This window comes from Labeo rohita, chromosome 25 (assembly GCF_022985175.1).
Source record: "Labeo rohita strain BAU-BD-2019 chromosome 25, IGBB_LRoh.1.0, whole genome shotgun sequence".
Taxonomy (NCBI): Eukaryota; Metazoa; Chordata; class Actinopteri; order Cypriniformes; family Cyprinidae; genus Labeo; species Labeo rohita.
The window spans coordinates 7,116,478-7,138,106 of NC_066893.1; the positions used below are offsets into that span (position 1 = coordinate 7,116,478).

Sequence of the window (21,629 nt, forward strand, 5' to 3'; positions counted from 1 at the left end):
CCAGTCTGAAGGTCTGGGCCGAGTTTGGTGGTTCTAGCTTGAAAGCTCTAGGAGGAGGTAGATACCGAAATTTGGCTCAGAAGAAGAAGAAGAAGAATATTCTTTAAAATAGTAGATCAGTAAGTTGACTTTCTCAAGCCAACTTAATTAATACTGCTCATACGCATCTTTACAACCTATTAACATTAGTTTGTCAAAATATTGTGCTCCTTCTTGCTTACTAAGTCCTTCCTTATATGATTTAGCAGCTTCCACACATTTTTCCCTTGGTTTACACAGCATAAATTAGCAAAACAGTGTATTCAGTAGTACATTAACCGTGCAATATGCTGTTGTTTACATCCGAGTATCGCCAATTATTGACCAAATCGTAAGTGCAAACCCGGCTAATAAACCCGAAATCTCGCCCATATCCGCACTGAATAATAACGCAATTTGACCTGAACTATACACTCGTCCCAATAAGTTACATTTTAAAGTTAAAATCGACCTTCATGAAATATAAATATAAAAGATGTAAACACTGTACGCGAATGTACATACACATAGCATTCGGATCTTTTCCATAAATCGACTCACAAGTGATTCACTAAACCGAGCTGATCCGGTTTTCGAGTTCATTCAGATTCCTCAGCCCACTGAGATGAAATACTATGTGTTAAATATGATATTTCCTCAATAAACTGGACAGTTGATAAATAACATTAACTTTTAAATCGGATTTCTAATTTATACACGCCTACAAAAGTGAATATTTATGTACTAGCGATCATTTTTTCAGAAACTTCGGCTGTGAACTGTCACTGCGTCTTCTTGTTAGATATCCTCACAGGCTACAATATCAAATGGTGCTTCATTTGAAACAGGACGCGTAACTTCATGCGTTCCGTCTGCGCTATTTTTAGTACTGATAATGTACACATGCGTCACACGGGCTTGCGACGCGTTTCGCAGTTGTCGCCGCGTCGCGCACCAGTCGTGTTTTGTTAAAAATACTTAAACCTTTACAACAACAATCCTTGTTTTCCATTTCACAGCACCCCATCCAGCTGTATTTCACAAGAGACCGCGTCTTATGTGAACGCCCGCTCTTACCTGTTCAAAGAAGCGCACAGGTAAGCAAGACCACGTGACCCCTGTATTCCCAATACAGTGATTCTAGATGACAGACTCGGTTTAACCGCGGCGCACCTTCCGCGTTTACATGCATATGGTCAGCAAGGCATGACACACACTGCTGCCAGCATCTCCAGTCTCTGTTTTGACGGATTAAGTGAGTTTGTTAACTTCATGACACAAGTTGTTTTACTCGTGTGAAAGGATTTATCAGCGGACTGCAATGTGGCGTTGCCATTTGATTCTCTATCTGACATGTATCGCGTTTACTCAATCTGCGGGTAAGTCTTATTTAACTCTAAATCTATCTATCTATCTATCTATCTATCTATCTATCTATCTATCTATCTATGGGGTTAGTTATTTTCTGCAAAATTCTGTATTTATTTTTATGGCTATTGCCCCTGTAAAAGGATATGGTTCATTTAATACACTGACCTTTTATGGGGCATGTTGTCACACACTGTGGGGTAAGCTGTGACAATGAAATCTTTCATTAAACAGCCTAATATGGTTTTTACAGGGAAATTTAAGAGTGAAACAATAACGAAACAGAAACTGTACAATGCAAATGTATAAAATATTAAATAATGTAATTAATTTTAAGTTATTAACATTTAAAACACTTGACAACTTGCTCTATTTGACATTTCAAAACTTAAGTTTAAACCTTTATGGTATATCACTGTAGTTTTATTGTTTCCGCATGTTTACATAACAAATATATGATGATGGCCTGATGACCGTCTTATTGAAGCTGTTTTTCCGGTTAACGTTGTTCATCCCGTCCATGCAAGCATTAATTCAGCACCTTGTTTGTCTACCAGAATAAAAACGCTCTCAACCTGTAATGGGAACTTTGTACCTGGTAACGGCCTGTTTAGATCAGCAGCTCCTGATTAATGATTGAATGAAGTTACTGGCTGCAGTGTTGAACAATGCTCTATCTTAAACATTACACAGTGAAAGATCATAGTACTGGTGCTATAGTGGCTATTCAGTGCTGACAGATCAAAAAAATATTAAAAATACTTGTAATTACCCTTGAAAAGTTGTGACTTAGTGTTATAACCATGGGATAGGTTATGTAATAATACTATAAAACACTATCAAGTGCATTCATACATAAAGCATTTGTGGAATCTGTTGTCATGATACACAAATAGCTTCCACCTATATGAGCTTTCAGCATCTTTGTACTTTGGGTATGTATGTGTGTGTGTGTGTGTAAAGCACCTGTAATATCATGTGATTGACCTACAAGGGTAAAAGGCTGTAAACTGTGCAATGCAGTGTAAATTTGTTCTAGAACAAGAGTATGTTCGGCTACGGTCAATATTTGCTATCGTAACATTGTTTTCCTTCTTCTACCAGTCTTTTCCTGCCTTGGTGGTGACATGTATTAGTTCAGCTGACATAAGCCACTTACAGTACAGTATTTTCTAGATATTAACTTATCATTGCCTAGGAATTAAATCTTTGACATTCTTAGCACTGTGCTGTAGTTGTGATACAGGAAATACTGTTTCTTCCTGCCTGCTTTGAATACATGCAAATGTAGTTCTGCACTTTCAGTTTCCTGCTTGAATACTTTATATTTACTTGCATATCGAAAAGATATATGCTGTTAAATGTCAGCTTTAAGAACTGGTTGAAGGTGGAAATGTGTTTCATAATGTCTCAATTTCATAAAGTTTTATAAGATTACATGGCCACAGTACTTTAAAGGGTTAGTTCACCCAAAAAAGAAAATTCTGTCATTGATTACTCACCCTCATGTTGTTCTAAACTCGTAAGACCGTTCATCTTCAGAACACAAATTAAGATATTTTCGATGAAATCCGTGAGCTTTATGACCCTGCATAGACAACAATGCAACTACCACATTCAAGGCCCAGAAAGGTAGTAAGGACATCGTTAAAATAGTCCATGTGACATCAGTGGTTCAACCATAATGCTATGAAGCTACGATACTTTCTGTGCTTTCTTTGAACGTGGTAATTGCGTTGCTGTCTATGGAGGGTCAGAAAACTCTTGGATTTCATTAAAAAATATCTTAATTTGTGTTCCGAAGATGAACGAAGGTCTTACGGGTTTGTAACGACATGAGAGTGAGTAATTAATGACGGGATTTTCATTTTTGGGTGAACTATCCCTTTAAACAAGTACGCAAATGCTGGGTCGGCATATTACAAATGCTCTGTCTCATTCTAAATACTTACACTACTAAACCTAAATTAGGATGCACCGATAATCTTTTGGAACCCAGAAATGACTAATATTAAAATTCTATACTATTTTGTCTAAATGAATTAAAAATAAAACACAAAAATTGATAATCTTCACAACATTGTAATGTACAGTATGAAAAAGGCACAGTCAATAGACAATGGCCCCTTTTATGTCTGCAACATTTTAACAAAATTTCTCTAATATGATCTAATATGATGTTTTTAAATGAAATCTCTCAATTCTGAGTTTAAATCTCTCAATTCTGAGCTTAAATCTCATAATTCTGGGTTTAAATCTCACAATTTAGGGTTTAAATCTCATAATTCTGGGTTTAAATATCATAATTCTGGATTTAAACCTCACAATTCTGAGTTTAAACCTCTCAATTCTGAGTTTAAATCTCACAATTCGTAGTTTAAATTTCTCAATTCTGGGTTTAAATCTCTCAATTCTGAGTTTAAATCTCACAATTCGTAGTTTAAATTTCTCAGTTCTGGGTTTAAATCTCTCAATTCTTAGTTTAAATTTCTCAGTTCTGGGTTTAAATCTCTCAATTCTGAGTTTAAATCTCATAATTCTGGGTTTAAATATCATAATTCTGGATTTAAACCTCACAATTCTGGGTTTAAATATTATAATTCTGGATTTAAACCTCATAATTCTGGGTTTAAACCCCACAATTCTGGGTTTAAATATCATAATTCTGGATTTAAACCTCACAATTCTGGGTTTAAATATTATAATTCTGGATTTAAACCTCACAATTCTGGGTTTAAATATTATAATTCTGGATTTAAACCTCATAATTCTGGGTTTAAACCTCACAATTCTGGGTTTAAATATCATAATTCTGGATTTAAACCTCATAATTCTGGGTTTAAACCTCACAATTCTGGGTTTAAATATTATAATTCTGGATTTAAACCTCATAATTCTGGGTTTAAACCTCACAATTCTGGGTTTAAATATTATAATTCTGGATTTAAACCTCACAATTCTGGGTTTAAATATCATAATTCTGGATTTAAACCTCACAATTCTGGGTTTAAATATTATAATTCTGGATTTAAACCTCATAATTCTGTATTTAAACCTCACAATTCTGGGTTTAAACCTCTCAATTCTGAGTTTAAATATCTCAATTCTTAGTTTAAATTTCTCAGTTCTGGGTTTAAATATCTCAATTCTGAGTTTAAATCTCAATTCTGAGTTTAAATCTCTCAATTCTGAGTTTAAATCTCATAATTCTGGGTTTAAAGTTTAAATCTGGGTTTAAATAATTCTGGATTTAAAACCTCACAATTCTTCTGGGTTTAAATTTAATTCTGGATTTAAATCTCAATTCTGGGTTTAATTCTGGGTTTAAACCTCACAATTCTGGGTTTTTAAATCTCATAATTCTGGATTTAAACCTCACAATTCTGGGTTTAAATCTCATAATTCTGGATTTAAACCTCACAATTCTGGGTTTAAATCTCTCAATTCTGAGTTTAAACCTCACAATTCTGGGTTTAAATCTCTCAATTTTGAGTTTAAATCTCATAATTCTGGGTTTAAATATCATAATTCTGGATTTAAACCTCACAATTCTGAATTTAAATCTCTCAATTCTGAGTTTAAATCTCTCAATTCTGAGTTTAAATCTCATAATTCTGGGTAAAAATCTTACAATTTAGGGTTTAAATCTCACAATTCTTAGTTTAAATTTCTCAATTCTGGGTTTAAATCTCTCAATTCTGGGTTTAAATCTCTCAATTCTGAGTTTAAATCTCACAATTCTGAGTTTAAATCTCTCAATTCTGAGTTTAAATCTCATAATTCTGGGTTTAAATATCTTAATTCTGGATTTAAACCTCATAATTCTGGGTTTAAATCTCACAATTTTGGGTTTAAATCTCTCAATTCTGAGTTTAAATCTCTCGATTCTGAGTTTAAATCTCATAATTCTGAGTTTAAATTTCTCAATTCTGGGTTTAAATCTCTCAATTCTGGGTTTAAATCTCATAATTCTGGGTTTAAATATCATAATTCTGGATTTAAACCTCACAATTCTGGGTTTAAACCTCACAATTCTGAGTTTAAATCTCTCAATTCTGAGTTTAAACCTCACAATTCTGGGTTTAAATCTCTCAATTTTGAGTTTAAATCTCATAATTCTGGGTTTAAATATCATAATTCTGGATTTAAACCTCACAATTCTGGGTTTAAACCTCACAATTCTGGGTTTAAATCTCTCAATTCTGAGTTTAAATCTCTCAATTCTGGGTTTAAACCTCACAATTCTGGGTTTAAATCTCTCAATTCTGAGTTTAAATCTCAATTCTGAGTTTAAATCTCATAATTCTGGGTAAAAATCTTACAATTTAGGGTTTAAATCTCACAATTCTTAGTTTAAATTTTTCAATTCTGGGTTTAAATCTCTCAATTCTGAGTTTAAATCTCTCAATTCTGAGTTTAAATCTCATAATTCTGAATTTAAATCTCATAATTCTGAGTTTAAATATCATAATTCTGGATTTAAACCTCACAATTCTGAGTTTAAATTCTGAATTCTGAGTTTAAATCTCTCAATTCTGAGTTTAAATCTCTCAATTCTGAGTTTAAATCTCACAATTCTGAGTTTAAATTTCAAAATTCTCAGTTTATTTCTCAATTTTGAGTTTAAATCAATTCTGAGTTCAAACGTTACCATTTTGAGTTTATTTCTCACAAAATCTCACAATTCTGAGTTTAAATTTCACAATGCAAACAGTTTCTACACATTATGCAGTGCTATGTTTCAGTCAGTAGAACGCTATGTTCTTGCAAAACAGAGTAGTATGCAGGTATACTATTTTGAACTTATTGAATTTATGCATGCGATACGAATGCCCTAGTGTATGCATAAAAAAGCACACTTAAGTATATGATATACATATAATTTAGGCTTACATCTCAGGCCTACTGTTGCAGATGAATTCGAAATCACATTTGATCACTTGCTGCTTGGCGTTCATGCCACAGTTGGCCTGTGGGTTCACTGGATTTGTTATTAAACAGCTTATTAGGAAGGTTTTGAGCTATTTTTTCCTTCACTTTAGTTTTTCCAAAGCATTTCTTGGAAAGGTGTTTCCATCATGTCACAACTGTCTTACATCAAATTCTCTGGACTGCCAAATAAGTGTTTGTCAACGGTCTCACTAACTGTCCTGACCTCATTACCTTCTGACCAATACAGGAATTCACAATGTTTGTTTGTTGAAGGATTTATCGACCTACTCCCAAACTCTGCCCACATTGGAATTTCCTGACCATGTTCTCGGGAATCTACATGTACAATATTTATGTTGGCAGTGATGCCTATTAAACATCAGTGTGCTTAATGGACACATCACCAGCCGAGCTTTTAAATGAGCCTTCATAATGCATGGCCATTAAATTAAGTTTTTATGAACCCATTTCCATTTTATGGCATAAAATACTATATCTATATTGGCAGATGTAGAATTTTTTTCTCAAATGTGGGAATATGAAGCAGTGCTGATGAGAAACTGCCTCACCTGTGGGTCAGAATAGAGTTTCACTCATCTCTCCTGAGATTAGATATCCTCCACAAGACTCCAGCAAGGTTACGCCAATAAAGGACTCTTTGTTTTTTGCTGAGCTTCATTCAGGTGTGCTCATTCCATAGATCTACCTTTATAAAGAATCAAGCAGTTTCCTTGACAAAAAGTGAGGTTTTATCCATTGTAACACACTGATACTAATTCATTTCTTGTTTTTCTCTCTCAAAACAAAGATCTGCTTTGTAGCAGCGTTCCAGAGTTCAAGCATGATCAAACTCAGTCATTTTCGGTGATGCCTGGCCACAGCGTGGTCCTCACCTGTGAAGCCTCCATGGAACTGAACCGCACCGATTCAGACTGCAAAGACCACCTGGAGTGGATGAAAGACGGCACACTGCTTACCAACCTCACCAGCTACCCTCAAAATATAAAAGACCAGTGTGTATATGATGCAATACAGTGGCAAATACTGAATACATGCAGTGTATTAATTATTAAAATGAAAAAATATTGACACAAAAACATATGAAAGGGACTTATAAGCTTTAGTGCGAAATGAATCACTATGGTTGTGTTCTAAAAACTAGCAAGCTACATATTGTGCAGTAAATTATGGAAGCCTGTTCACACCACAGAATAAAAAAATTAAATATATATATATTTTTTTTTAAAAGGTAATTTTAAACTTTGTTCTTGCAGTTTTGACAATTGCGAGATGCAAACTCAGAATCGCAAGATGTGAACTAACAATTGCAAGAAAAAAAAAACGGAATACATTTTACATTTTTTATTCTATGGCCAAAAAAAAAAATAGAACTGCGAGACTTAAACTAAGAATTCAGGATTCAGAGTTAATATCTTTCAGTGTAAAGTTTTTGAGAGTTTAAAGTTTCTCAATTCTGAGTTTAAATCTCACAGTTCTGGTCTTAAATCTCACAATTCTGAGTTGAAATTTCAGTTCAGAGTTTAAATATCTCAATTCTGAGTTTATTTCTCACAATTCTAAAATCTTTCAATTGTGGGTTTAAATCTCTCAATTCCGAGTTTAAATTTTTTAATTCTGAGTTTAAATCTTACAGTTCTGGGTTTAAACCTCAATTTTGAGTTTGTATCTCACAATTCCAAGTTTGAAATCTTTCAATTGTGGGTTTAAATCTCTTAATTCTGAGTTTAAATCTCTTAATTCTGAGCTTAAATCTCACAATTCTGAATTTAAATCTCTAAATTCTGAGTTTATTTCCAACAATACTGAGTTTAAATCTGTCAATTGTGGGTTTAAATCTCTCAATTCTGAGTTTATTTCTCACAATTCTGAGTTTAAATCTTTCAATTGTGGGTTTAAATCTCTCAATTCTGAGTTTAAATCTCTTAATTCTGAGTTTAAATCTTACAGTTCTGGGTTTAAACCTCAATTTTGAGTTTATTTCTCATAATTCTCTAATTTAAAACTCTCAATTCTGAGTTTATGTCTCACAATTCTGAGTTCTGGGTTTAAATCTCAGTTCTGAGTTTAAAATCTCAATTCTAAGTTTAAATCTCACAATTCTAGGTTTAAATCTCAGTTCTGAGTTTAAATCTCACAATTCTGAGTTCAAATCACAATTCTGAGTTTAAATCTGTCAATTCTGAGTTTAAATATCTTAATTCTGTTTAAATCTCAATTCTAAATTAGATCTCTCAATTCTAAGTTTAAATCTCACAATTCTGGGTTTAAATCTCTCAGTTCCAAGTTTAAATCTCAATTCGGAGTTTAAATCTCACAATTCTAAATATTAAAATCTCACAGTTCTGAGTTTAAGTCACACAATGCAAACAGTTTCTACACATTATGCAGTTCTATATTTCAATCAGTAGTGTGCTATGTTGTTCTTGTAAACCAGAGTAGTGTGCAGGTATACTTTTTTAACACAGCCAATACTGATGTTTGAAAATGTGCTTCATTTCAAAGCACTAATTAACTGGTTTTAGACCAAATATTGTGTAATATTCCTCACTCTAATAAATGAAATGTAAACACCTGGCAGGTACCCTGATGAGACTCACATCATTAAGAGCAATGAATTAACGCTGACCCTGAAAGATCAGGCTGATTTTGGTGTGTATATCTGCATGGTGAGGAACAGCACAGCGCAATTCAACGTAAAGGAATACAGTAAGAAACAAATTATTTATTTTAGTCTTTTAATATTGCCTACTTCAATATTACACTATACATTCTCATATTGTTTATCCATTTATCCTTACAAACGACCCTAAAAATGTAACATATTCAGATCCGGCTGTGTACTTACGGTAAGGTTTATCCCATTTTTCTCTCTACAGAATCCCCAAGTCACACCGGGGCAGTGGTGGCGTCAGTGGTCCTGTTGCTTGTGCTCGCACTGGGAGCGGTGGTCTATTCCAAGTGCCGACTCAACTTTAAACTGTGGTATAGGAACATTTACGGAGAGTATGAGCTCAATGGTTAGTCTGAACTCTGCATGATAAAGGGTTAGTTCACCCAAAAATTTAATTCTGTCATTAGTTACTCACCCTCATGTCGTTCCAAACCCGTAAGTCCTTCGTTCATCTTCAGAACACAAAATAAGATATTTTTAATGAAATCCGAGAGCTTTGTGACCCTGCATAGACAACAATGCAACTGACATGTTCAAGGCCTCAACCGTAATGTTATAAAGCTAAGAGAATACTTTTTGTGTGCCAAGAAAACCAAAATAACGACTTTATTCAGCGATTTCTTCTTATTCGGGTATCACACATGCGTGTGCATGAACGTGTCAGTTGCATTGCTGTCTGTGCAGGGTCAGAAATCTCTCAGATTTCATTAAAATTATTGTCATTTGTGGTCCGAAGACGAACGAAGGTCTTACGGATTTGGAACGACATGAGGGTGAGTAATTAATGACAGAGGTTTAATTTCTGGGTGAACTGTCCCTATAAAGCCCTTTATAGTCTGTCGTAAAATATTACTTTCATTTCATGATGATTTTTCTGCTTTCTCAGATGGCAAAATGTATGACGCCTACATCTCATATGTCAACAATGAGAATGACAGGAAATTTGTCAACTTTATCCTGAAACCCCATTTGGAGAACAAGTACAGTCATAAACTACTGCTCAACGATACAAACATCCTTCCTGGAGCTGGTAAATCTAACAATTATAGTCAGATTTGAATGTTCAGAGGTTCTATTAAAGTTTTAAAGGTGCTGCATGTAATTTTTGACTGCACTAAAGCATAAAATACCATAATTTGTTTGCAGATATTTAAGAAACATGCTAAGTTCACATACACTGTAAAAAAAACAATTTGTAGAGTCAACTTAAAATAATTTATTACCCTGCTGCCTTAAAATGTTAAGTTCAGTCAACTCAAATAAGTTTAGTCAACTTAAAATGCTGAGTTGTACTTAGTGACAACTTACAACAAAAATTTGGTTTGTTAAACTTAAAAGCTGGGCTTGTTACCCAGCTGCCTTGAAATTTCATGTTGAATCAACTCAAATTTATTAGTACAGCTTAACATTTCAAGTTGACTAAACTTTTTTTGAGTTGACTGAACTTAAAATTTTAAGGCAGCCAGGTAACAAATTATTTAAAGTTGACTCAACAAATAGTTTTTTACTGTTTACTTGCTTCTCTGAAAACAACGCTACAGCTAGTTGTTCTACTTTGAAATGTATATTCGGTTTCGAAATGTCTGTTTTTGTTTTAGTCTGTGTGACTCCGCCCACTGCCAGTTTATCCAAGAGTATATCAACACCCCGGGTTGCCAGTTCATGCTAAACACAGCATATTGCAGCCATTTAAGGATTAGATCACTTCCAGAATAAAAATTTCCTGATAATTTATTTATCCCCATGTCATCCAACATGTTAATGTCTATGTTTCTTCAACCGAAAAGAAATTAAGGTTTTTGAGGAAAACATTCCAGGATTTTCTCTATGTATCGGACTTCAATGGGGATCAATGGGTTGAAAGTCCAAATTGCAGTTTCAATGCAGCTTCAAAGGGCTCTACACGATCCCACACGAGGAATAAGGGTATTATCTAGTAAAATGAAAAAATGAAATACTTTTTAGCCACAAATGCTCATCTCGCACTAGCTCAACTTCACATGTGAAGTAGGCGGAAGTACCGACCCAGTTTTTACAAAGCAAATGTGCAAAGAAAGTCAAACGCCCTTTACAAAAATAGGCAAAACAACGATGTCAGACAATTTTGAAGTTGGAGAAGAAAATGAGATTCAGTTTTTCACCCTACCCTACCTTTTTGAACCGAAGTGCCCAGACGAAAAACTACTGTGACCTTTCCAACATGATCAAGCTAGTGCAAGATGAACATTTGTGGTTAAAAAGTATATACACATTTCACATCGTTTCGCTAGATAAGACCCTTACTCTTCAGTTGGGATCACGTAGATCTTTGAAGCTCCACTGAAACTGCAATTTGGACCTTCAACTTGTTGATCCCCATTGAAGTCCACTATATGAAGAAAAATCATGGAATGCTTTCCTCAAAATCCTTACTTTTTCAACTGAAGAAAGAAAGACATGAGCATCCTGGATGACATGGGGGTGAGTAAATTATCCAGAAACATTTATACTGGAAGTCAACTAATCCTTTAAGCGAGTAAACAAACTGGGTCAGAGATTGCAGATTCTACCTGACCTAAAAAGCTCATATTAAAACAAAGATAAATCAAGTTTTAAACTTACAGTGTAAGGCTTGTTGCCTACCATTGCCAGCTGTGCATGTACTTAATCTTGCAACCCCCGTGAGCATCCAGTCTGAGGATGAGGGTGCAGGAGAAACAACTTGCTCCACTATTTTAAATTTGGACGGCAGTACACATTTCAACCACTAGCTGTCAATATTGCATATTGCACCTTTAATATTGTACATAAATAAAATTACATAAAACAATAAAGTTACATATAGTAATAGTCCATAGTCAAAGTAATTTTGTTTTCAACCTTTTCATTTTCATCATGTCTCACACCTTCAGAGCCGTCTGCAGAGCTGCTGATGAACGTTAGCCGCTGTCGCCGGCTAATTGTTGTTCTCTCACAGTCGTACCTGGAGCAGGAGTGGTGCACAACCAACTTTAGGTAAAATGTACAGCGTGTTTGCATTACTTAATCTTGTTTATACTGTCTCACACTACACCCCGCTTTTAAATATTGTAAGGTTTATTGTCTACTTAAAGGAGAAGTCCACCTCCAGAACAACAATTCACAAACAATTTACTCACCCCCTTGTCATCCAAGATGTTCATATCTTTCTGTCTTCAGAGGTGAAGAAATTATGTTTTTTGAGGAAAACATTTCAGGATTTTTCTCCATATAATGGACTTGGTGGATGACATGCTTGGCATTGGTGCCCCAATTTTGAACTTCCAAAATGTAGTTTAAATGCGGCTTCAAAGGCTCTAAACGATCCCAGCCGAGGAAGAAGGATCTTATCTAGTGAAACGATCTGTCATTTTTGTCATTTTCTGTCATTTGTTGTAGGAGAAAATAAGATGGATTTTTTTGCCATTCTCTACCTTTTTGAGCCGGAGTAAACAGACGATGAACTTAGATGTGATTCGTAGTAGTGATGGGACGTTCGGATCATTTTATAATTAAAACGTTACATGTTACTGCCCTAACACATCTACTGCTTACACAAACGTTGATCACACTACAAACAAAACAAAACAAAACTATAATGCTATAAGAAACAGAAAAGATGAATTCATTGTTTAACTGGGTCTTTAGTCTATGATTAGCTCACCTCACCTCTTATCTGACAAAGTTTTCGGGTTTGAGTCGTTCGTTCATCACGTGACAGCCCCATAAGCTTAACCAATGCAGTGTGAGCCGGAAAAAGTACTGATTAGTTCATCTCTCGAGTCTTCGGGTTTGAGTCATATGCGCGACTGAATCCCAGAGCCTGTGCTACACAGGCTTTTGTGCTTAAAAGGTATACAAATTTTTATTTTCCAAAAAAAAAAAAAAAAATGACTGGGCTCGGCTGGGATCATTTAGAGCCTTTGAAGCTGCATTTAAACTACATTTTGGAAGTTCAAAATTGGGGCACTAATGAAGTCCATTATATGCAGAAAAATCCTGAAATGTTTTCCTCAAAAACCATAATTTCTTTACGACTGATGAAAGAAAGACATGAACATCTTGGATGACAAGGGGGTGAGTAAATTATTTGTAAATTGTTGTTCTGAAAGTGGACTTCTCCTTTAAAGGAGAAGTCAACTTCCAAAAACAAAGATTCACATTTAATGTACTCACCCCCTTGCCATCCAAGATGTTCATGCATTTCAGGATTTTTCTTCATATAATGGACTGATATGGTGCCTCGATTTTGAACTTCCAAAATGCAGTTTAAATGCGGCTTCAAACGATCCCAAATGCGGTTGTAAATGAACCTAGCCAAGGAAGAAGGGTCTTATCTAGCGAAACGATTGGTTATTTTCATTTAAAAATACAATTTAAATAGTTTTTAATCTCAAACGCTCGTCTTGTCTTGCTCTCCCTGAACTCTGTGTATTCTGCCTCAAGACAGTTAGGGTATGTCAAAAACTCCATTCGTATTTTCTCCCTCAACTTTCAAACTTTCAAAATCATCCTACATTGCTGCAGAAGTACCGACCCAGTCTTTGCAAAGTGAACATGCAAAGAAGATCAAACACCCTTAACAAAAAATGTAAAACAGTGATATAGGGCGATTTTAAAGTTGACGGAGAACATGAGATGGGAGTTTTTCGACATACCCTAACTGTCATGAACCAGAAAAAACAGTCCAGGCAGAGTGAGACAATATGAGCATTTGACATTAAAAAGTATATAAATTGTATTATTATTATAAAAATAACCAATCGTTTTGCTAGATAAGACCCTTCTTTTTCGGTTGGGATTGTTTGAAGCTGCATTTAAACTGCATTTTGGAAGTTCAAAATCGGGGCACCATATCAGTCCATTATATGGAGAAAAAGGCTGAAATGTTTTCCTCAAAAAACATAATTTCTTTATGGCTGAAGAAAGAAAGACATGAACATCTTGGATGACAAGGGGGTGAGTACATTATCTGTCAATTTTTGTTCTGGAAGTGGACTTCTCCTTTAATGTTTTTTGAGTATACTGTATTTTCATAGTACATTAGACTATTTTTTAAAAGGTCAAGAAATTTTTTTTTCCTAATTATATGAGCTTTAATGTTAGATGCTGTTTTGATGTTTAGGCAGGGTCTGTGGCACTTGATGGAGCTGTCGAGGAGGCCCATCTTCATCATATTTCAGACACAGCAGAAGCAAATGAGCCAGGATATCAGTCACCAGCTGAGACAACACCAGCCCCGAATCACGACCATCACCTGGGGCGCACACTCCATGGTCAGACCCTCGCAATATTCAATACGTGTGTGAGATTTATGCTAAAAACAAGCCTAATCATTCTCATTCTCTTCCCACAGACCCCTTCTTCAGGCTTCTGGAAGGAGCTCGCGCTGGCGATGCCACGTAAGGTGGCGTTTCACGGTGAATCTGCCGGCGATCCACAGACTCTGCTGCAGGGCGATAAAGATCCCATGCTCACCCAGCAGCCCGATTACTTGGACTGCAGACCGGACCCCGATCCTGCAGGAGACCTGGGTATGAAATGCGCTTCTGAAGTTCTCTTCATTCAGTTTCATTCCACCAATGACATATGATCTGAATTAGGCTTCCTTTTAAAGAAATAGTTCATCCAAAAATCATTCACTCATTTACTGTGGAACACAAAATATGTTGGAAATGTTTCCTCAACTTATTTTTGTGTGAACTGTCCCAAACAGATCTCAAGGATTTACATTGCAAGCTATCAGAATTTCATCTTATTTTTTGGCCCTAGAAAAATCAGCAACTTGTGGAAGCCCGTTTTCCGCCACTGAATTAAAAAACAAAGCTAATTGTGACTTCTTATCTTGCTTTTCTGCCTTTTTTTCTCAGAATTGTGATATAAACTTGCAGTTTTGAGAACATTTCAATCTTTTCTCAAAACTAGACTTTACAACTCAGTTGCGAGTTTATATCACAGTTCTGAGAGAAAAAATACGAATTGTGTGAAACAAGTCAGAATTGTGAAATACAAACTCACATTTGCGAAAAAAACTAGACTGCAAGTTTATATCTCACAATTGTAAGAAAAGTTCATTTTTTTTGCAATTGTGAGTTTATATCATGCAGTTATGAGAAATAAAGTAAGAATTGAGTTTATGTAATGCAATTATGATAAAAAAAATCATAATTTTGAGTTTATATCTCACAATTCTGACCTTATTTCTCGCTAATGACAGAAATGTCAGACAATTATGAAAAAAAGTATGAAATTGTGGGTTCATATGATGCAATTATGACAAAAAAAGTAAGAATTGAGTTTATATAACGCAATTATGATAAAAAAGCCACAACTTTGAGTTTATATCTCACAATTCTGACCTTATTTCTCGCAATTGTGAGTTTATGTCAAAAGATTATGAAAAAAAGTCAAAAGTGTGAGTTCATATCATGCAATTGTGAGAACAAAAAGTAAGAACTGAGTTTATATAACGCAAATATGATAAAAAGTCACAATTTTAAGTTTATATCTCACAATTCTGACTTTATATTTTTTCACAATTGTGAGTTTATATTACGTAATTGTGAAAAAATCTAAATTTTGAGTTTATATCATGCAATTACGAGAAAAAAGTAAGAAACGACTTTATATAATGCAATTATGAGACAAAAAGTCACAATTTTGAGTTTATATCTCAATTCTGACCTCATTTCTCTCAACTGTGAGTTTATGTCAGACAATTAGCAAAAAAAGTCAAACTTGTGAGTTTATATCAGTTATGAGAAAAAAGTAAGAATTGAGTTCATATAACAGAAAAAAAAATCACAATTTTAAGTTTATATCTCACAATTCTGACTTTCTAGCATTTGTGAGTTTATATTGTACCATGCATTTATGAGAAAAGGTGCAATTTTGAGTTTGTCTCGTAATTCTGACTTTATTTCGCCCAATTGTGAGTTTATATCATGAAATTCTGAAAAAGCAGTCAAAATTTAAATCATGCAATTCTGAGAAAAAATATATTTCGAGATTCTGACTTTATTTCTTGGAGTTGTGTGTTAATATGCAATTTTGAGAAAAAAAAAGTTAAAATTGTCAGTTTTATCATGCAATTATGAGAAAAAAAGTCTGAATTTTGAGTTTACGTCACGCAATTCTAAGAAAAAAAGTCTGAATTGAGAATTTATATCTCGTCATTCTGTCTTTATTTCCTGTAATTGTGTTTATATAATGCAGTTCTGAGGGAAAAAAGTAAGAATTGAGTTTTTATCTTACCATTCTGAGCAAAAAGTCAAAATTGTGTTTATATCACAATTCTGAAAGAAAAACTGAATTGTTTGTTTATATTGCAATTGTGAATTTATATCTTACAATTCTGAGAAAAAAAAAGTTTTGCAAAGAATTGCAAGATAAAAAGTCGCAATAAAAATTTTTTATTCAGTGGCAGAAACAGGTAACTGCACCAAATAGCATATTTTTGCATACAAGTTTAATATATAAATTAATAAATTATTAATTAAAACATATAAATTATATCACTTTATTATAAATGTGTTGTTTCCTTGACAGGTTTGCGTTTACCCATATACAAGAACCTTCCCTCCAGAGCTCCGGTGCTTCCTGCAGGTCCAGCTGTGACGGCTGAACCCAAGCCCCCAGAGATAGACGTGTCTGACCTCGGCTCGAGGAACTACGCCGCACGCACTGACTTTTACTGCCTGGTCTCAGAGGACGACATCTGAGACACACTCCTGTTCATTCTTTTGCACTTTAAAATCACTTTTCACCCAATGATTTCTTGTTACTGTCACTTTGTTTTGTTGATCTACCTACACCCATATGATCATGTATGCACAATCCTTTATGCTTTTATGCAAAATGTTTTATAACATTTCATGTACAGTCATGGGGATTTTGGCTCTGTATATATTTAAGTTGTGGCGTCCGTGTGTCTGTGTGTTTGTGCCTGATTCACTACTATATACAACAGTGGATGAAAAACAGTACGTGTTCATGCTGTATGTCACGTGATATAAATTATAAACCAAAGGGTGAATGTAAGAAGTCAGTCACTCCCAGTCAGATCACTGTTTCAATTTAAGATTGTTGAAATATAAAGTAAAATAATGTAAATATACCTCATTTTTCTACTTTTCTGTCATATTTTTGGACCAATTTTTAATGAAAATTCAGTCAGAATAAAAGTTAATGTGAAACTGTGTCATTGTTTTCTCCTCATGTTAATAAAACACACTCTGGGCACATCTCTGCATTCTTAAAATGGAAATAACAGTGGAGACTTGTGTATTGTGGAAGAATCACTCTTTATTCAGAAATATTGTCACATTGTTCATTTTTATTTGTTTGTTTTATTGCTACAGTATGATAATAGATACAGCGCTGCGGTGGAGCGGGATTACTCCGTTATACTGAGGTTAAGGTATTTTGATTAACTAGTTGGTTAAAGATTTATCAGACAGGTTTGTTTTTTAATGATTTAATAACTGGATCCGCTTATTTGCTAGTGAATTAAACTACTGACTACCGCGAAACGATATAAAGACGCGTTTTCTTGCTGTGTTGTTTCATAGTACAGTCTTTGATTTCAGTACATTCAATTTATACTGCGTTCACGACACGTTAAATATGACTTCTTTTGCCGTGTTACTGTAGATTGGAATAAGTATTGCCGGTTATGAACGGGTCTTAACAGATGCACCTTAAAGACGCGCATAGTGACAGGAACCTCAAGGCACCATTACAGTGCCTTAAACCCCCAGTGAGCAAGACAAAGGCGACAGTGGCAAGGAAAAACTCCCTACATAATTAAATGTAGGAAGAAACCTTGGGAGGAACCAAGACTCATCTGGGGGGACCCATCCTCCTCTGGCCGGCACATATAAAAATACCTGTATTTACCTGTATTTCACAGGACTTACCTGCACTGATGTTGGCCATGGGTGAGACCTGCTGGTCTGTGGCTGTGTGTGGAACTAAAGGCTGAGGGTGCCTGGACTGAGGGTGCCTGCACAAGAAGTGCTGAGGGGTGCCTGTACTGCGTCCACAGCACTGAGGGACGTCTGGGTTGTGTCTCTTGTACTGTGTTTTCTAGCAGTGGCTCAAGGACAGCACTATATTGCCAGCAGCCATTCAACTACAACCACATCAACTTACTACACTGATTTTACATTGTTGAGGCACAGTTTGACTATCACGGCTGGTTTTGTTGGGATATTTTAACATTGACAGTAAAATGTAGAAAGTATGTGCATTATGCGACATTATGTGCATTTATAGTCACTTTATCTCAACTGGTAAACGGCAAAGTTAGTGTGCTGTTTGAGAGGAGAACACATAGTGCGTACTATAAGTGCACAGTGTATAGAACGTCATTTGGGACAAATCTTACTTCATGTCCATTAGAAAATGTATTGTAAATTGTACATATTGCTTTTTGCCTAGTATATAGTAGGGAAGTAGGCATATTCAGATGGCGGTAATGAAAGGGACCTCAGGGAGCTTTGGCCATGACAGGGGAGACCTCAAGCGGCATCGGCCGTCACAGGGACCTCAGGGAGCGTTGGCTAAGACAGGGACTTCAGGGAGGCAATAACCCTGACAGGAAGTTCAGCAAGCAGCAGCAGTAAAGTGACGATCACCACAGGTATCTCAGAAGCCATGGCCAAGTCAGGTACCTCCAGGACGAACCTCAACCCTTGAATATTACAAATAGCCTTATATTGAGTAAGCTATCAGTCAGTGCTCGCCAAATTTTGTCCTGCAGACCCCCACCACTGTACAATATGTGTGTCTCTGTTATTGAAATATCGATTCAGATCTCACAGTGTCTACAAATGACCTGATGAGATGAATCAGTGTGTCAGTTGAGAGACAAAAATGTGTAGTGCAGGACAGGCTTGGGGAGCACTGTTGTAGGTATGTGCTATATAACACTTACCTTTGCTATATTACTTTTACACATACTCTACACCTCTTACCTGAAGTTACAGAAGTCCTGTCGATCATCATTATGAGCAGCAGTCATTGCGCTGTCACAGCGACAGTTCTTCAGAATCCCTTCACCTCCCGTTTCCTCCTGTATTTCTGTTTTTCTTCCTCTATGCAGTACCACAATGTGGTGATTGAACTCAGAGCTCAAGCTGAGTCTTGAGTTCGAGGCCTGAGCCTCCACTGACAACAACAAGCCAAGTTTGTTTGCCATTATCCATCAGGACTGGATGGGCAGGCAAACTCGTGAATAGTATTTTTCCATCCTTTAGTGCAGTTGTTTTCAGTTTTGATCCAGTCGTGTTGTTTGTGTCTCTTGTCTGACACACTCGTTTCAGTTCATGAAGCTCTCTCAGGATTGACAACCACTGCTGTAGTGAAATACTTTTCTCCTACAGCACTTACCTGCTCTCTGATGAAAACAAGTGCTCGGTGTACAACCTCCCGAACCTACGTTTGGAACTTCATTTTTTTTTGCCAACAGTATGGTAAATAACAAAAACATTTTGCTAAAAACATATATGTTCCTCACCTCACAAAATAAAACAAAAGTATGCCAAATATTTAACATTGCTGTCAAATTATTATTTAAAATGACTGGTCTAACAGGGTGGAACAGCAGTGTTAACAGGTTCTAATAGTAGATGAGATTTCTGTCGTTGTCCTGCATGGTTTGCCATCTCTAATGTGTGGAACTGCACCTATATAATATTGCTTCAAAAAATACAAAAAAGAAGAAGAAAAAAAAGAATAGAAATATATATATAATTTTTAATATACAATAAATACTATTTATTCTATTATAATATACAAAAAAGAAGACGTAGTCATAAAAGTTGTTAAGAATTTAAACTTTTCCACCCTGTTAGGTCTATAAACAGGGTGGAATGTGAAACTAACAGGGTGGAAAAGTTTAAATTCTTAACAACTTTTATGACTACGTCAGATATGCTTTTTTGTTGTTGTTGTTGTTGTTGTTTGTTAATTTTTTGCTTTAAGAGTGTGACATGCAAGGTACCATTTAAAAAACTAAAAATAAAAGGTAGGAGTGAGAGTTGACACTTATTTCATTTCGTACAGTTGAATTCCCAAGGAAAAAATCAACAATATCACTTTAGATGCATGACCGGAAATGATAAGAACAAGCGCAAATTCTTGCCCTGAAAATCCTGGTCCAGTTCGGCCAACCACAAACACCTTTTGTTTCTCAGACAGTTTTTTGCACACTTCTCCTTGATTTGTTATAACTTTTGGCAGTCTATATTATTCCAAATGCTTTCCCCAGTCTGACCAATTGGTACAGCCCAAATCATGACAATAATTGACCATTTCCAGCAGCAATAATCAGCAAAATATGTGAATTTTAACCGGTTCACTGGTATTGTTCACATTCAGTGCCGCCAATATGGCTGATTGATGACGCGTTGTGAAAACGTTTTTAACAGTGACTGTATGTAACGTGGGATTTGGGTTTTGTTCATATTCATGTTTTCGTGTCTTTTATTTTGTAGTTTTGATTCATGCTGTTTATGTCTTGTTTCCCTTGCCCTCTTGTATTCCTGCTATTGGTTCCTCTGTTCAATGTGTCATGTTCTGATTGGTTGTTCTAGTTATGTGCCTGTTTGCTCATTGGTTGGTTTGTGTCATGTCCTCCTCATTGTTTGGTGTATATACCCTGTTTAATTAGGGCTGGACCTAAACTCTGCAGGACACCGGCCCACCAGGACCAAATTTGGAGAACTCTGTCTAAGGGGGTCTGTTAAAAGTTAACAAGCTCAGGGGAGGTGAGAGAGACTCCTGCTGTAACTTTACCTACTTTAATGTTACATGTGACCCTGGACCAATTTTTAAATTGAGACTTCTACATGATCTGACTAAATAAGCGTTTCAATGATGTATGGTTTGTTATGATAGGACAATATTTGGCTGAGATGCAACTATTTGAAAATCAGGAACCTGAGGGTGTAAAAAATGTAAATATTAAGAAAATTACCTTTAAAGTTGTTAAATGCATATTACTAATCAAATTTATATATATTATATTTTCTGTAAAAAATATAAAATATCTTCATGGAACATGATGTTTACTTAATATCCTAATGATTTTTGGCATAAAAGAAAAAACAATCATTTTGACCATACAATGTATTTTTGGTTATTGCTATAAATAAACCTGTGCTACTTAGGACTGGTTTTGTGGTCTAGGGTCACATATATTTTGTAATATTAGCATTGTTTTATTTTTATACTACAGTTTTTTTTTTCTGTTGCATTCAAATTCAGGGAGGTTTGCAGCTTTAACCTTGTTTTCAGTAAAATGGAGGAAAAACTTGAATGTTGTCCATCTTTTATTTTTAGGTGCAAAACATTAGTTGCTTGGACATTCATTTGTCATATGGTCTATTTTCTATCAAATTCAAACTTAAAATAAACTAAATTCTTACTTGATTTTCTCAGGTTAATTAAACTCTCACACTGATTTAAAGTTCATTTTTGTGCTTTCCATACATTCAAGTGCTTTGTGTTAATTTCTGATGAAACTCATACAGTTGTTTTATAGTTCTGAGTGCTCTCTTTTCTCTCGCCCTTGACGTATGAGATCTGGAAGAGTCTTGGTCATGAATGTGTAGTGTTT

The 21,629-nt window shown here is 35.2% G+C and overlaps 1 protein-coding gene across 1 annotated transcript; it reads left to right on the forward strand.

The window, feature by feature from the left end:
- Positions 1-1,136: 1,136 nt before the first annotated feature.
- Positions 1,137-17,207, forward strand: sigirr (single immunoglobulin and toll-interleukin 1 receptor (TIR) domain). The gene is made up of 9 exons (XM_051100165.1): positions 1,137-1,397; positions 7,127-7,331; positions 8,918-9,045; positions 9,216-9,356; positions 9,897-10,040; positions 11,902-12,004; positions 14,133-14,283; positions 14,364-14,541; positions 16,556-17,207. Exons 1-9 carry the CDS (start codon positions 1,340-1,342, stop codon positions 16,726-16,728), a joined length of 1,281 nt encoding a protein of 426 aa, XP_050956122.1. The 5' UTR covers positions 1,137-1,339; the 3' UTR covers positions 16,729-17,207.
- Positions 17,208-21,629: the final 4,422 nt, after the last annotated feature.